This window comes from Panthera uncia, chromosome A2, assembly GCF_023721935.1.
Source record: "Panthera uncia isolate 11264 chromosome A2, Puncia_PCG_1.0, whole genome shotgun sequence".
In the NCBI taxonomy this organism is placed as follows: Eukaryota; Metazoa; Chordata; class Mammalia; order Carnivora; family Felidae; genus Panthera; species Panthera uncia.
The window spans coordinates 16,013,265-16,031,141 of NC_064816.1; the positions used below are offsets into that span (position 1 = coordinate 16,013,265).

Consider the following 17,877-nt stretch of genomic DNA (forward strand, 5'->3'; position numbering starts at 1 on the left):
TATGTGCTCATCTTGCTTCTACACGAGTGAGAAGTAACACAAGGTGGCTGTCCTAATCTCTGTTTCTTACAGAATCTAGAAGGAGCTAACATGCAGGAGGTATGTAACATAGGCTTTTGGGAGCTAAATTAACAGACACTTAAATGAGAATCTTATTTTTCACTCTTTATAGTTAGAAAAGAGAAATGCAATTTTATACCATAGAGATCCATTAATAGGAAGAGGCAATGTATAAGCAAAAGGTGATGATAAGCAGATTTTTTTTTTTTTTTTAAATGTTTCTTTATTTCTGAGACGGAGAGAGACAAAGCATGAGTGGGGGAGGGGCAGAGAGAGAGGGAGATACAGAATCTGAAGCAGGCTCCAGGCTCGGAGCTGTCAGCACAGAGCCTGATGCGGGGCTTGAACTTACAAACTGTGAGATCATGACCTGAGCCGAAGTCGGACGCTCAACCGACCGAGCCACCCAGGCGCCCTGATGATAAGCAGATTTTATGAATAATCTACGGCTGTTCATGATACATCTGCCTCCCTAACCACTTGAACTACATCAGTAACAAGTTTAAATAAAGATCACATGATTTGGGGAGCCTGGGTGGCTCAGTTAAGTGTCCAACTCTTGATTGTGGCTCAGGTCATGATCTTGTGGTTCTTGAGTTCGAGCCCCGCATTGGGCTCTGTGCTGACAGCGCAGAGCCTGGAGCCTGCTTTAGATTCTGTGCTTCCCCCCACCCCCTTCCTCTGCACACACTCTGTCTCTCTCTCTCAAAAATAAATTAAAAAAAATTTAATTGCAGAAGAAAAAACAGAAGTAAACCTAAGTGATTTTGGGTTAAGTGAAAGATTTCTTAGATGTGACACCAAAAGCAAAAATGTTAAAAGGGAAGATTGAAAACTTGAAGTTCATCAAAATCAAAAACATCTCTGCTTCAAAGGACACCATCAAGAAGGTGAAAACACAGCTCACAGACTGTGAGAAAGTATTTGCAAATCATATGTGTGATGAAAGAGTTGTGTCCAGAGTATATGAAGAACTCTTAGACTTCATGCCTACGGATGAAGTGATGCTGGTAGGAATGTGTGGGACTTCAAATACAAGCTGGTCACCATCTCAGACACTCGGCAAATTTTGAAGATGCAGAAGATGGGAAGCTAAGGAGTTAGGTTCAAGGAAGAAAAGAAATTCCTGAAAACTCCCATTGGTGTGATCAAGATTATTTCAAAATCTCAACTGTAAGTTCTAGAAAGTCACACCCAAGGATCAGGGGTGGTCCTGGAGGAGAATGACCAAAGTGTCATCTAGCTTCAACTCAATCCCTGCCTCAATCAGTTCGGTTATCACCTGGGGCGTCTGGATCTTATATATATATTTCTCCTTGTCTTTTTACACGGAGAATCTAAATTTGTTTTAATGTTTGCTTATTTTGAAAGAGAGTGTGAGCCAGCAGGGGAGGGGCAGAGAGAGAGACAGAATCCCAAGTAGGCTCTGCACTGTCAGTGCAGAGCTCAACATGGGGCTCAATCCCACGAACCATGAGATCAAGACTTGAGCCGAAATCAAGAGTTGGACACTGAACTGACTGAGCCACCCAAGCATCCCTGGACAATCTAAATTTTTATACATATGTGGCATTCAATCAAAAAAGCAGATCCACAAATGGCGCAGGCATTGGACTTATTAGCAGGGGAGAACATTAAAGTAAGTTAAGATCACTATTTTTAAGAAAATGTAGGAAAATACGGATAAAAAGAGAATTTCAATATATTTAGACTTTGTATAAGAATCAATATACACCTGACTGAAATTATGACTAAAATATATACTAACCGAAAATAACAACTCAAAGATCAGGCTTAAAAGGGTAAGGCTTGGGGCGCCTGGGTGGCTCAGTCAGTTAAGTGTCCAACTCTTGATTTCAGCTCAAGTCACGATCTCGTGGTTCGTGAGATCTAGCCCTGTGTCAGGCTCCGTGCTGAAAGAGTGGAGTCTGCTTGGGATTCTCTCTCTCTTCTCTCTCTCTGCCTCATCCTGGCACCACACATACAAGTGCGCGCATGCGCACTCTTTCTCTCGCTTGAATATATATATGTATATATAATATATATATAAATTATACATATTTATTTATATTTTAAAAAGGGGGGAGCGCACCTGGGTGGCTCAGTCGGTTAAGCGTCTGACTTGATTTTGGCACAGGTCCTGGTCTCACAGTTCGTGAGATTGAGCCCCACATTGGGCTCTGCACTGACAATACGGAGCCTGCTTTGGATTCTGTCTCCCTCTCTCTCTGCCCCTCCCCCACTTGTACTCTCTCAAAAATAAACAAACATTTTTTAAAAATGCAGAATCCGTGAAGCACAATAAAACGAAGTATTCTGTAACCATGGCCTGGAAATTACCCTACCTCTTTGTGACTATTTCCTCATTTGTGACACTGGAAAACTGCACCCACAACAGGGTAGGAGGGAGGACACACACAATGTATGCAGAACAGTGCCTGGAGTATGTATGAGTAACAGTATGAGTGGGTGTCTCATACTTGTGAGCTGTAACACTGCTGATGACCTGGGAGCCTAATTTGTTGGGAGACTCTCCTCTACCTGCACCAACCACTTTCAACATGTCTTTTTTTTTTTTTTTTAATGTTTTATTTATTTCTGAGACAGAGAGAGACAGAGCATGAGCAAGGGAGGGGCAGAGAGAGAGGGAGACACAGAATCCGAAGCAGGCTTCAGGCTATGAGCTGTCAGCACAGAGCCCAACGCGGGGCTCTAACGCACGAACCGTGAGATCATGACCTGAGCTGAAGCTGGATGCTTAACCAACTGAGACACCTAGGTGCCCCTCAACATGTCTTTTAAGACTCAGCATTAGGAATCACTTCCTCTGGGCAGCTTCTTGGCTCCCACAGTCACAATGACAATACTCACTGAACTGCACTTTATTTAGTCACTTGTTCACTACCAGGGCCTAGGCTCGAGGATGCCCCACATTTTGCAGACTTGGCAATTTTAAAGGAGGAAACAAGGATATGAGGTGGAAAGTGAACAGAGAAAAGAGGCAGCCTTTATCAAAAGCCTAGAATTCACCTGTGCTCAAGGTTAGAAAAACCACTAGAAATCTCTGCAAGTAAATGTGGGCACTTTGGAATGAAGGATGAAAAAACCATGGCCCGCAAACTAAAGAAAAAAATTTGAGTAAAAAACTCAGGAAAAGAAACAAAAACTTCAGTCTCTAAACTTTATGGCAGTTTATTTACTATTAAAGACTTACAGAATTATTACACTGACCTCTAGTTAAAGAAAAAAAATTTTTTTAACTTTTCAAAAAAATGTTTGCTTATGTATTTTGAGAGAAACAGGCAAAGAGCAGAGGAGGGGCAGAGAGAGAGAGAGAGAGAGAGAGAGAGAGAGAGAGAATGAATGAATGAATCCCAAGCAGGCTCCACACTGTCAGTGCAGAGCCCAATGTGGGGCTCAAATTTATGAACTGTGAGATCATGACCGGAGCCAAAATCAAGACCCGACACTTAACCAACTGAGCCACCTAGGCGCCCCTAAAGAAAAAATTTTAATAAGTTATCAAAATTACCCCATTACAAGTGTAAGCATTATTCACTGATAAGGTTGATAACATCTGGGTTTTGAGTAGAAATAGGAGAAAAGAACTAATGTTGCACATTAAATTTAGTTTTTTCACATTTCAGGTCTTAATAATAATATTTACATACAAGTTCTGATTTTCTTTATATGATTGTTAAAACCAAATGACTACATCTTCTACTTTGCTCTAGCTCACAATTCTTATTTGTGAGAGAAGAAATCAACAGATTTCTCTGAAAGAAGTGGCCTGGTCTTTTGTACCATCTCACTTTCTGAATTTTGCTGAGTGGATCTTACTGAATGTGTTAACATGTCATTTCTTGATCTTCTGCATTTCTTGATCTAGGGGTTAGAGCCTCTTTTAAAAAAAATATTTAGTTAGGGAGTGGGTGAGCAAGCGGGGGAGAGGAGCAGACAGGGGGTGGGGGGAGAGAGAGAATCTCAAGCAGGCTTCCATACTCAGCACAGAGCCCGATGCACGGCTCGATCCCATAACCCTGGGATCATGACCTGAGCCGAAATCAAGAGTTGGATGCTCAATCAACTTAGCCACCCAGGTGCCCTGAGCCTCCTTTTTGACTTAACTTCCATGACTATTCTTATTGTTACTGGTACAAGATTCATTTGCACCTGAGAGACGACAAGAAGGTAGTATGTTTCACAGAACAGCATATGTCCTGCCACCAAGACTCTAAATTTTGCTACTTTATGGATTTGGTGACATACATGTACCGAATCAATCCAGTAGAAGTCACAAAGGCTTAGGAGCCAATTCTTCAGGAAATTACAAAGCCTTCGCAGAGGCTTGAAGTGGCTGAATAAATGTTACCAACCACTGGACAAAAGTGATTAAGGGATCCAAATACCACTCATGGATGCTTAAAAAAAAAAAAAAAAAAAAAAAAAAAAAGAATCTTAGAATGTAAAAGCAAGAGTGAGCTGTTGAAATGCATTACTGGACTGGGGGATATCCTGGGTTTTATTAAGCATTGACATCATTCTAACCACCATGCTGTATTTTCATGGTACTTCTTTTATTTCTAATAACCACCAAAAAAGAATTCTTTATGTATAGAAAGAAACTGAACTCTATATAGAAAGAAAAAACTAAAGCTTAGAAAAGTTAATTATCTTGCCAACGGTCACAGTTAAGTGAACTGGGAACGAAACTCAGTTCTGAAGCATACCTTGAAACAAAACCAGCCACTAAGAAAGCTGACACATGGAGACATGGAGGAGTTAATGTTTCCCTCTTTCTTCTGTTCTTTATTTTTTGGTTCTTAAAAATTAGAAACTTAAATCACAGACATACTAAGAAAACAAACAAACAAAAAAAGAAGGTATTTTTTTTTTTTGAGCTAGCTGTTGGATTTTTAATTGCACAATATTTGAAAACAGTATCTTCGAAATGGAGAATTTTATCAGATTACATTTATGCATTGGCTGGGATCACCAGACTCAAAGTCTGCAGAATCCGGGTTTTGGTCTTTGTTCTACAACTAGTCGTATAACCTGAGGCTTCTCATCAACTTCTCTGGGTTTGTTTCTACATCTAGGAGATGAAAGAGTTTAAGAAACTCAAAAATCATCTGTGATATTAACATATGAAACATCTTTCCTGTTAGAACTTAAAAGTGTGTACTAAGGTTAGTAATCCAGTTATAAACATAACTTGTGTAAAAATGAAATACGCAAAAGTAGAACAGATTTATGTGTTGTGTGTAAGAAAGTTTCATTCCAAGAAATTATATAAAATTGTATTTAATTCCTAATTAGATCTCATTTAATACTAACTTCTTAAGGTTATATTTCTAGCATTTTATACATATTCTTTTTGTTTTTCCTTCACAACTAAATATATATCCTAATGGCTCAAGAAAAATGTGAAGTTCAAGGTTAGTGGGCTGAGTTCCTAAGAGGCAGGAACCATCCATATTTCTTTGGCACCAAATAAACCTATCACTGTGTAGACCCTCAAATACCGGTTAAATGAATAATCAAAATATGGCATTTCCATCTTACAGAATGCTTTTTAAAAAAAAAAAATTTTTTTTTAACTTTTATTCACTTTTGAGAGACAGAGACAGAGCATGAGTGGGGGAGGGGCAGAGAAAGAGAGGGAGACACAGCATCCAAAGCAGGCTCCACGCTCTTGAGCTGTCAGCACAGAGCCCGATGTAGGGCTCGAACCCATGAACTGCGAGAGCATGACCTGAGCTGAAGTCAGGCGCTTAACTGAGCCACCCAGGCGCCCCCAGAATGCGTTTTTAATTCTTAACTTGATTCTTATAATAACGTTGTTAAAAAGGTAGATCAGAAAGGAGTTCTGATTCAGACAAAATGATATAGGTTCAGAAAATTTATTTTAGTTGCCTAAGTGAAGAAACTAGTAAATGGTAGAGCCGGAACTAAAAGTTTAAATTCTAAATTCAAAGCTTTTTATAGTTATCCACAAATGCCTGTTTAGAACAATTAATATTTAGTGGATACTTTCCCAGGGAATTCTTAGAAGGGACGTGCAGATTAAAGATGGCCATAAACTCACTGGCTTTCTTTTCATGGAGAGGAGGGTCTATAATCCCTCCTCTCGAATCAAGGCAGGTTCTCTAATTGCCTTGCCCAAGAGAAAACAGTGGTGCCATTTTCCAGTTCCCAGCTTGGGAACTTCATGTCCTGTCTTTTGGAACGTTCCTTCTGGGAGTCCCTAGCTGCCATATACTACATGTGATCAACGTGGAAGAGCCCACAGAGAGAGACCTCAAGACTGCATGAAGAGGAAAAAGAAACCAGCCACTTCTACCAAGGATTAGGACTTCAAGGAATCTGTCTCCGACTCTCCATGAACCTACCTGTGAGGTGAGTAATGCTAAATGATTCAACGGATACCACATGGAGCAGAATTGCACAGGTGTTTAGTGCTCAAATTTGCACAATCATGAGCTATAATAAAAAATGGTTGTTTTTTAAAAACACTAAATTCTTTTCCCACTATGGGAAAAGAATCTGGTATCTGGAAATGGGGTGCTGTAGTATCAAAAACTTTCAGTGTGTGGCTTCAGATCATGCAGTGGGCACAGGCTGAAAGGATCTCAAGAAAACCACTGGCAAGAGCTTTTAGAACAGAGAGGAAAATGTTCCTGGAGGTTGGAGAGAAGCAGATCTTCTCTCCAAAGAGAAGTTTGGAAACACTGTCACTTCTGGTGATGTGGAAAATAGGAGTCATTAATGAACTTGTGAATCTGGCTGGAGTGATTTCTAGACAAAAGATAAACTTTCTTTAGGCATTTTATTACAAGCAGCCAGAAGAGAAAGGAACCAAAGAGGGAACTATTCCATCTTCAGGCCATCATTATTGGAGTTAGAAATCTCCTAGACAATTAAGAGCAAATACAACAAGGTTTAAAATGAAACTTTCTCATCTCTAGTTGCTCCCAGCAAGGGTTTGAAACTAAAAAATGGCTTCAGGACAAAGATAAAATCCAGAACATTACCAGTTAGTCGTGACCTGAGAGTAAACAGCTCAAGGTGTGGCTGTAAGACATTCTGATCAAAAAGTATCGTAGGATTTCTAAGAATCTTAGAATTTCTAAGAATAAAGGTATTCTTGCCTCTTATACTCTTAGACTCTCTTTACTAGACAGGAGGGCCTCTAAGTATCTTCAAGAGCATGTCTCCTATATTCTATATTACTACAACTTAATGTTTTCCAACAAGTTTGAAGGTTTTCATCAGCCACAACTCCCACCAACCCCCCCATCCCCCCGCCTCCTTCACTCTTTCCTTTCCTTCTGGGACTCATATTACAGGCTAAGAAAGGCCCCTCACAGCAGCAAAATTGGGCTGATTTTTTAATGGCAAAGGAAAAGGATTCAGAATGCAGTATCCAAAGACCACAGGGCCAAGCCAAAAGCTGTAGAGAATAAGTCACAGAGGGCAAGACTGGGGCCCTGGGAAGACAGAAAGGGGAAACATATGCCTGACTAGATTTCAAAGTTGCTCTGAACTATGTGTGCTCTCTCAGGGCCTTCCATCTTCACACTTACTGAATGTGAGTGCAGTTTCTCTCCAAGTTTCCAACCACTTTTATGTCAGTCCTCAAATTTTTCTGAGATGACCAACATGCAAGGAGCTGCACCTGAAAGACCACTCCTAAAGAGAGCTTCCTCTGTACCCGAACTTGATTTAGAGAAGATCTCAAAAGCCCAGCCTTAGCCTGATTATCATAATAACATGAAACCATGGAATGCTTACTTTTCAGTTGGGAGATATGTAGGTAATTGGTGACCAGAGGGTAGACTGAGGGGTTTAAGGTGGCATGCCTTCTGTGTAGAGGCATGGTCAATGATCCCTCACCTTGAATTTGGATAGAACTTTTTTAGTGTTTATTTTTGAGAGAGAGAGTGCGCACATGCGCCAGTGGGGGAGAGGCAGAGAGACAGAGACAGACAGACAGACACAGACACACACACACACACACACACACAGATTCCCTTCTGGTGGCCTGGGACACTTTTCTCTTAAAATTATAAGCTTCCAAGTAAAAAGTCCAACTATTTTGATACCAACCTAATGTGAGGAAGCCCAAGATAACGAACTCTGTAGATGAGCTGTGTGGAGACAGTGATGCCAGCCAGTCCCAGGTCATACAGACACCCTGCTTACCCATCAGGCACAGCAGGGAGGTTGCCTCAGGTCCTCCCTTCACAGCCCAGCTGTGAGCAACCTGAGCCAATGTCACATGAACAGGACTTGTCCAGTTGAGTCTGCCTGAGTTCCTCAGTCATAAAAATGATTAAGATGCAATACAGTGATGATGGTCTTAAGATAGGTTTTGTAATGGTTACATAGCCCTGGGTAACTGGGGCAGGAGCACTACTAACGCTCAAGCTAAGGATTCCTGAAGGTCTGGCAGCAGTGATGACCAGGGCTTCCCCAAGAAGGGCTGTCGGGAGCTCACATCCCTTCACATACTGGCTTTATGGAACTTAAGAACGATGAGGGGCGCCTGGGTGGCTTAGTCGGTTGAGCGTCCGGCTTCGGCTCAGGTCATGATCTCACGGTTTGTGATTTCGAGCCCCATGTCGGGCTCTGTGCTGACAGCTCAGAGCCTGGAGCCTGTTTCGGATTCTGTGTCTCCCTCTCTCTCTGCTCCTCTCCCACTCGTGCTCTGTCTCTTTATCTCTCAAAAATAAGTAAACATTAAAAAGAAGTTTTTGTTGTTTTTTTTTTTAAGAATGATGAGGTGTGGGAGTGTGGCCCAGATGTGCGCTATGCGGAGAAATGACCTAAAAGAGATGAATGATACCACAAAGGTAACTTGGTTGTAACAGAGTTGAGGTGAACTTTACATAACAAAGCCTGAAGTCCAGCTGGTGGAACAGGAGTAGTTTTCTGTTTAGTCATATAAAGATGAAAGTGAATAGGTCTAACTATAGGCAAAATGATCCAATAGGTCAATTTTTCTTTTGGTTTTCTCTCTAGAATATCATCAAGTAAAAGGACATCGTTTCACTGATCAATGCATATAGTGTCAATCAATTTCAGCAAACACTTATCTGGTAAAGCCTTATGACTACAACGTACAATGAAAAACTTTCCTATCTCAAAAAAGAATTTCAGGCAAAGGGGAGCAAGTAAGAGGTATCTCTGAGAGGTGAGAAAGAATCTTCCTGTTACCCCAGAACTAATATCTAGTTACCATGAAGACAAACCTACTTTAGCCATTTCAAGATATATAGGAATGGGGTGGTGACAGAATAAATCTAAAGAAAATGTCTGTAAATCTTATGAAAATGTGATCTCAGGCACCTGGGTGGCTCAGTCTGTTGAGCATCTGACTTTGGCTCAGGTCATGATCTCATAGTTGGTGAGTTCAAGACCCACATTAGGCTCACTGCTGTCAGCCTGTCAGTGCAGAGCCAGAGCTGGCTTCAAATCCTCTGTCCCCTTCTCTCTGCCCCTCCCCCACTTGCACTCTCTCAAAAATAAACAAACAGTAAAAAAAAGAAAGAAAACGTGACCTATGCTATCTTGGAGGAATTGAGTCCTGCTGATGCTGAATAAGGAGAACATTCTAGTTTTTAAGGTTTCTAATTTATTCTAGCAATAGTTCTGAACTTTTCCTTCCAGCTAAAACTAAGCACCCAGATGGAAGGGATGTAGAGCACCCAGCCAATGGTGTTCCTTCCCACACCCACACACCACTCTTCAGGTAGGTCAATTCACAGCTTGTCGGTAGATGCAATGAAGAAATGGATATGCTACCAAAGAGTCCCTCATATGGCAAGGCTGGGGAAGAGCCAGAATGCATGCCCACCGTCCCTATGTGTTTTGGAGCTAGATTCAGAACCTCTAATTACTACTCCATGTCAGTGTGACAAACAATTAAAATGTATCAAGGAAAAGTCTTAATAACAAAGCTGTTTATAGATACAGAAAAACAAAAAGAGAATAAGAGAAAACTTGGATTGGCTAGATCAGCTGTACTAATTACAGTAATTTAAGTGAATTCCTTACCCTTAATTCCCATGTAGCACAAAGATGGTTATGTGTGCTGTGAAATGCATCAGACCCAGCTGTTAAGTGGCACTGAACAGTTCATGCATGCCAAGTCATGTGTCACACACATGTGTATCACTCACAGATCTGTGGAAAACACAGCTGTCATGAGAATAAAGATCTCCTTTCCCAGTTATTAGAAACAAGACTGAGTGAGGATGATGGAGTGAAAATTTGGTGACCTGGAAGGAAAATGTTCTTTGGACTCTTCTAAACCTTGCACAGAACATCTAAGGAGCAGGGCAATTGCTCCATAAAAGCAGTTTCTCTGCAGTAAAGGGGTCAAACAGCTGTGGCAAGGTGGTCAGAAGTACACAGCACACAAACTTTTGTGCCCAAAGTTGCACATGTTAACAGCTATGAGGCCATGATGTTTTTCATCAGCTATGAAAACGATTTATGGTCATCTACCATTTTAGTTCCTTCTCCAGCAACTTACAGTGAAGCTGACACAGTGGCAGAAGGAGGAGAAATAATGGAAGAGAGAGAGAGAGAGAAACATCTCTATGAGAGGGAAGAGGGTCCAAAAAAGCCCAACTGGAGATCACACAGTGGGTTCTATCTGGGAGAACCACAAGGAACAGTTCTGGATGGACAGGCAAGAAAGGACGCTTGAGAACTGAGACGGGTCCTGATCATGAAAATCTTGTGAATTCTACACTAAAGAGTTTGAAATTTTAGCCTGAGAGAGATAGAGAGCTTATTTAAGAAAGTATCATGTTCCTATTTGTATTTTTACAGATTCTTCAGAAAAGCAGTAAGTAGTCCATTGTATTAGAAGACAGGTTAGCAACCATTCTTGGGGGGCGGGCGGGGGCGGGGGGAGGACGGTAACCAAAAGGGAGTATGAGGAAGCTTCTGAAAGGCTAGGAATATTATGCTGCTTGAAGTGGGTGCTGTGTGTGAGCCCACAGGTGGGCTCCACCTGTGAATAATTCACTAGCCGTAGACATATATATCTACTGATACAAATGTAAATTATCAATAGAAAATTTCAAAAATAAAAAAGATTACTTTGCTAAAGACAGAGAATGGGCTGGAGGAGATAGGCAGAGGATGAGGGATGCCAGCCTAAGGGGAAAGTGAAGGGCCCGGGCATTACCAGAGGCACTAATGCACCAGGAAGGATTTGGTGGCTGAATACCTATGGAAAGTGAAAGAATGAGGAGAGACAAGATGACCTGAGGCTGCAACTCTGAAGACTGGTGGATGGCTGTTTTGTCTCCTGATAAATGTCACAAAGGACAGAGGCCCTCCTGGCCTCCAGCTCACTTATGAAATAATCCCAAGACCATCCTTAAGGTCTCTAAGATCCCTGGTAGCAGTCTGAATGAGAACTTAGCTCTGAGGCAATGAGGTGCCAAAGGGTCCAGCCTGACAGGAGAAACAGAGAATCAAAAAACTGCTTCCAGTGAAGCAGCAAAACCAAATGAACAGGAAACAGCTGTCAAATTGGCATCCAGAGAAGTACTCACTCATCCCAAGAGACAGAACGGTAGAGGAGAGAGAATACCTAATACTGCAACTAAACCACCATGAAGATCGGGAGGCATCTGTGGAAGAGACTGGGAAGTAGGAACACACAGGATCTCCAGCTCTTGTAAGAGTCAGCTTCAGCTGGGGCTACTGTCTGGACTGACTGTGCCCTGCAAACACCCTCCTCCTCACTGTCCACACCTAGGCCTGATGTGTGGGAACTCAAAACAATGGTCTTGTGGTTTAAACTGGGTCACCTGTGGGTCTGTTATTAAATCATGCACCACAGATTAAGCACTTGGAGAAGTAGTCTGCAGTAGCTGAACAGTCTACAGGTACTAAAGGCCATGAAAGAATATCTTTACCAATGAATTAAGAACAGCTCAAGATAAAAAGATTAGGTATGTTCCAGTAAACGCTCCTCAAAACGTGGGAACCTATAATGGAAGAAAGCTACTTCAGAGGGTAGGATGGAGAAGGGGTGAAAAGGTTTTTCAAAACTTCACATATTCATGCCTGGAATGTTTTAAAATGCGAAAGCAACACAAAGTGGGAAAAATAACATTCTCCTTTTTTTCTTAAATATGCTGTGAAGCCAATACTAGGTTATAAATAGAGAAAACCACCCCCAGAAAAGCTGGCAAATTCAAGAAGAAAAAGTTATTTTAGATCCCCCTCTTTCCTTTCAGTCTGTAAGAGCAGGGTGAAGTATTTATACAAGGAAACAGATTTTTGTCTTAAAAATCACAAATATTTCAATCGAACAGAAATTGGAACAGTAGTCTAAGACAAGTTCTGCAGGCAAATGTGAGGGACTTTAAGTTCGGCTACATCTCTGTGGTCTCCATGAGCTGAGTGGAGCGGTATAAGCAAGGCCTGGAAGGCAGCCCCCCTCTAGGACCAGATCTGCGACTCGCCCCCACCCCTCCTGCCTGCACAATTCTTAACCTAGAAATGCCGGTCAAGCAGTCATCTCGTGTTGGGTGCAAGGCTCATTATACTAAACTTTCTCAATAACTGACAACAATGCAACCATTCACGGCTGGCAAGAGCCTGGAAAGGGCTGTCAGTGGCAAACCTTGGCTTTGGTTGCAGCTGAAGCAAGAGCAGCTGCTGCGGCCGTGGCCACATTTCCTTCGGAAATTTCATGTTCTACTTTCTTCTTCCCGAGATCGCTTTCTCTTTCTTTACAAGTATCAGTGAGTTCCTTGTTCTCTTCAGTTTCCTTTTCTTCTGAAAAAAATCAGAAAGCCTTATTACCAGTGTGCCCCATCTCAATAAGCCATCTTACTTCTCACCTCCGCCACATGACAAACTAGGACTGAGGTTACAAAGAGATCTCAGTGCCTCCTTCTTTGTAAGACTTTTGCAGAGCCATTCCATGCATGTAAGGGAGCCTCCATCTGAGATGGATTTTCTAAATAGTATGCTTTGTCTTTCCTTCATTTCTCTAAGCTCTCTGTGTAGTTCCCTAGGATATAAAGGGAACTAAGCCCTGCCGTAAGACCAAAAAGATCAGTCAATGAAAGGCTCTGAGAAACCCTAGTGTCTGGAGGAAATGAGAACAAAGCACTTCCGCAAGCCTTCTGAGACAGGCTCGATGGATCCGCCAGCCACTGACCGTGACTTCTGTCACAATGAGCAACTTGTTTGTCTACATATTACTGAAAACAAGGTAGCCATTGGTATTAGCACTGGTGCCTAGGAGCCAAATAAAACTCAAACTCGAACACTTGTTTATTGTTACATTAAGAAACAAACCCAGGGCTCAGTCAGTTAAGCGTCCGTCTTGGTTGTGGCTCAGGTCATGATCTCACGGTTGTGGAATCAAGCCCCATGTTGGGCTCTGTGCTGACAGTGTGGAGCATGCTTGGGATTCTCTCTCTCTCCCCCTCTCTGCCCCTCCCCTGCTTACACTCTCTTTCCCTCTCTCAAAATAAATAAATAAACTTAAAAAAAAAAAAAAAAAAACCTAATGAGTGAGGAAAATTTCTATACAATTAAACTGCTCACAGTTCTCCAGGGCTTGTCAGTTTTACATAATAAAGTCTAAAGAGTTTCCTCAAATTACCTGATTTGGTATCCTCACTAACTTCACTGTCCTGCTCCTTCTCACTATGTTTTTCATTTTCTCCATCTTGTGCTTTATCACCTTCATCTGTTTCGTTTTCCCCTTTGTTTTCTGCCTGAACGAGGAGGTATAAAAGAAGAGAACAGAGAGTGAGCAAAAAAACCCAGTCCTTCAACTAGTGATATTATCTAAGAGTAACAAAAGATTCCATTATTTTGGGCAGGGAGTGCACTAGGGCCTTGGAGGCCCAAGGGCCTTGGAGAGAAGAGCTAGAAATCAATACATTCAAAGAAACACCTTTCACTACCTCCACACCTGAGTGCTCACATGTTAATAGGCCTCCACAACACACAGTCCCTGCACTCTTTGTGCCCTGTGCTATAAAGCCAGGGTCACAATGTCCAAAGGAATGGCATGGAAATTCATTTATGTTATTTACTGGTTAAATAGAGAAATACTTAATAAACAAATGAATTACTGATTACCTGTCCAAAAGAATCAAGAGCATTTAAAATGTACATTATCAACCGAGAAGATGGAATACTGCCAAAATTAAAAGCTGACAAAGCCTTTAATACAGTCATTTGCTAATGGTTTTTAGTAAGAGCCACAATAGGGCATCAGTGATTATGCTCTGGGGACTGAAAACTTCAATTCTTCTGGTTAGAATTTGGTTTCATTTACTGACTCTGAAATCCTTGTGACTTTGGACAAATCATGTAACATTGTCTATAAAATGAAGAGACCATCATTGACTTGATGAGACTGTTTAGGAACTAGATGAATTCACAAATGGAAAGTACAAAGCACAGTATGTTGAACAATGTAAGAATTATAATGAATTTTACTCTTATCCTCATCCTGTCCTTATCTATATACAATTTTAAAACAACACACGTAATCAACACCTTAAATCGCATATTGTATATGTTCACTCAAATACTGAGTGAATGCTCATCAAGGCTTCTAATCTTATCTTTTTTAACTGAAGTATAGTTGATGTAAAATGTTATATCAGGTTCAGATTTATAACACAGTTGACAATTCTACACATTACACAATGCTAACTATGATAAATCTACTTCCTGTCCATATATTATTACAGTACTGACTATATTCCCTATGCTGTACTTTTCAGCCCTGTGACTTATTTATAACTGAAACTTGTACCTTAATCCTCCTTTACTTATTTTGCCCATCCCACTAACCCCCCTTTCCCCTCTGTCAATCACCACCTTGTTTTCTGTATTTATGGGTCTATTTCTGATTTTTTGGTTTTGTTTTGTTTTTTAGATCCCATATAGAAAGTTTTTTTTTTTAATTTTATTTTTTAAAATTTACATCCAAATTAGTTAGCATATAGTGCAACAATGATTTCAGGAGTAGATTCCTTAGTGCCCCTTACCCATTTAGCTCATCCCCCTTCCCACAATCCCTCCAGTAACCCTCAGTTTGTTCTCCATATTTATGAGCCTCTTCTGTTTTGTCCCCCTCCCTGTGTTTATACTATTGTTTCCCTTCCCTTATGTTCATCTGTTTTGTTTCTTAAAGTCCTCATATGAGTGAAGTCATATGATTTTTGTCTTTCTCTGACTGATTTCACTTAGCATAATATCCTTCAGTTCCATCCATGTAGTTGCAAATGGCAAGATTTCATTCTTTTTGATTGCCGAGCAATACTCCATTGTATATATATACACCACATTTTCTTTATCCATTCATTTATCGATGGACATTTGGGCTCTTTCCATACTTTGGCTATTGGTGATAGTGCTGCTATAAACATGGGGGTGCATGTGTCCCTTCGAAACAGCACACCTATATCCCATGGATAAATGCCTAGTAGTGCAACTGCTGGATTGTAGGGTAGTTCTATTTTTAGTTTTTTGAAGAACCTCCATACTGTTTTCCAGAGTGGCTGCACCAGTTTGCATTCCCACCAGCAATGCAAGAGATCCTCTCTCTCCACATCCTCGCCAACATTTGTTGTTGTCTGAGTTGTTAAATTTAGCCATTCTGACAAGTGTGAGGTGGTATCTCATTGTGGTTTTGATATGTATCTCCCTGATGATGAGTGATGTGGAGCATTTTTTCATGTGTCAGTTGGCCATCTGGATGTCTTCTTTGGAGAAGTGTCTATTCATGTCTTCTGCCCATTTCTTCACTAGATTATTTGTTTTTTGGGTGCTGAGTTTGATAAGTTCTTTATAGATTTTGGATACTAACCCTTTATCTGATATGTCATTTGCAAATATCTTTTCCCATTCCATCAGGTGCCTTTTAGTTTTGCTGATTGTTTCCTTTGCTGTGCAGAAGCTTTTTATTTTGATGAGGTCCCAGGAGTTCATTTTGTTTCCCTTGCCTCTGGAGACGTGTTGAGTAAAAAGTTGCTAAGGCCAAGATCAAAGAGGTTTTTGCCTGCTTTCTCCTTGAAGATTTTGATGGCTTCCTGTCTTACATTTAGGTCTTTTATCCATTTTGAGTTTATTTTTACTTTTGTGTATGGTGTAGGAAGTGGTCCAGGTTCATTCTTCTGCATGTTGCTGTCCAGTTTTCCCAGCACCACTTGCTGACAAGACCGTCTTTATTCCATTGGATATTCTTTCCTGCTTTGTCAAAGATTAGTTTGCCGTACGTTTGTGGGTTCACTTCTGGGTTCTCTATTCTGTTCCATTGATCTGAGTGTCTGTTCTCGTGCCAGTAGCCCATATAGAAGTTAAATGTCAACGGTAGTTGTCTTTCTCTGACTTATTTCCTTATTCTAATACCCTCTAGGGTCTATCCATGTTGTCGTGAATGGCAAGATTTCATTCATTTTTAAGGCTGAGTAATAATATTCCTGTGTGTGTGTGTGTGTGTGTGTGTGTGTGTGTGTGTGTGTGTGTGTGATACATACTTCTTCTTTATCCATTCATTTATCTGTGGACATTTATGTTGCTTCCATATCTTGGCTACTATAAATAATGTTGCAGTGAACATAAGGATGCACAGATCTTTTTGAATTAGCATCTTCGTTTTCTTTGGATAAATACCCAGTAGTGGAATTGCTGGATCATACGGTGGTTCTATTTTTAACTTTTTGAGGAAGCGCCACAGTTTTCCAGAGTGGCTGCACCAATTTACATTCCCATCAACAGTGCACGAGGGTTCATTTTCCCCACATCCTTGCTAACACTTTTTGATACTAGCTTTTCTGATTGGTGTGAGGTGGTATCTTGTTGTGGTTTTGATTCGCATTTCCCAGATGATGAGTGATACTGAGCATCTTTTCATGTGTCTGCTGGTCATCTGTATATGTTCTTTACAAAAATGTCTATTCAGGTCCTTTGTCCATTGTTAAATCATGTGCCCCTGATCTTGAAGAGGCTGTAAAGTTCTATATTGCCTCACTCACCTTGTGTTTATAGCCTCTCTGAGTCAGAGATCAAGTCACAAACACATGGGGCACTTTGTTGCCTTCTGCACATTAGCTTCAGTGTCTCCTCCATGCCAGTGGAATCTTCGATTCCCTCTCCTCTATTTCAATTTTTATAGTTCTACCTGCTTTTTAAAACCTACTTCAAATGTCGCCTTCTGATTAAGACTTTTCTAACTATTTTCCTGCTGGCAGTTAAATCTACTACAAAATTCCTTAGTATTCTATAGTTTTCTTCTGGCACAAATATAGGACCCAACCCTATAATTCAGTATCTGTAAAAACCACAATTTTGTATTCATTTCCCCAACTGTGCCTAAAAGGGATATAAAAGAAGAGGCTCAGGAGTGGATAAATCTTCCTCGAATGAGTAAGTGAAAAATGTCCTATGTTATGCTTTGTGAAAATTATACCTTATACCAGCAAAATCCAAATGGCTGACAGAATCATCTGTAGTTCCCTGAGAGGGATCAAAGACAAAAGACAAAATAAACCCAAACCGTTATGCTACGAAAGGCATGCTCTCTCTGTGTCTTTTCTGTTGTAGAAGAATTCAAACAGACTTTCACCTTTTCAGGCTGCTGAACATCGGTATCTGTTTCCATTTTTTCCTCCTCAGCCCCTTCTACGAACAAAAGAATAAGAACAAGTAACACAATATGGAAAAAAGGTAAAAGCTTTCACACAGCTGTATCTGAAATACAACTATGTGCACTAATGAGTCTCACAACTGTATGGCTCACAGAAGTCCAGC

At 40.8% G+C, this 17,877-nt stretch overlaps 1 protein-coding gene across 1 annotated transcript in view; it reads right to left on the bottom strand.

Annotated features, from left to right (window-relative positions):
• SMARCC1 (SWI/SNF related, matrix associated, actin dependent regulator of chromatin subfamily c member 1) overlaps positions 1–17,877 on the bottom strand; it is a 173,598-nt gene that overhangs the window by 33,149 nt on the left and 122,572 nt on the right. The window contains exons 23-25 of the mRNA XM_049639431.1: positions 17,693–17,748; positions 13,709–13,823; positions 12,716–12,870 (exon numbers count right to left, since the gene is read on the bottom strand). Coding sequence (XP_049495388.1) covers positions 12,716–12,870; positions 13,709–13,823; positions 17,693–17,748 — 326 coding nt within the window. The remainder of the gene's footprint in view (positions 1–12,715; positions 12,871–13,708; positions 13,824–17,692; positions 17,749–17,877) is intronic.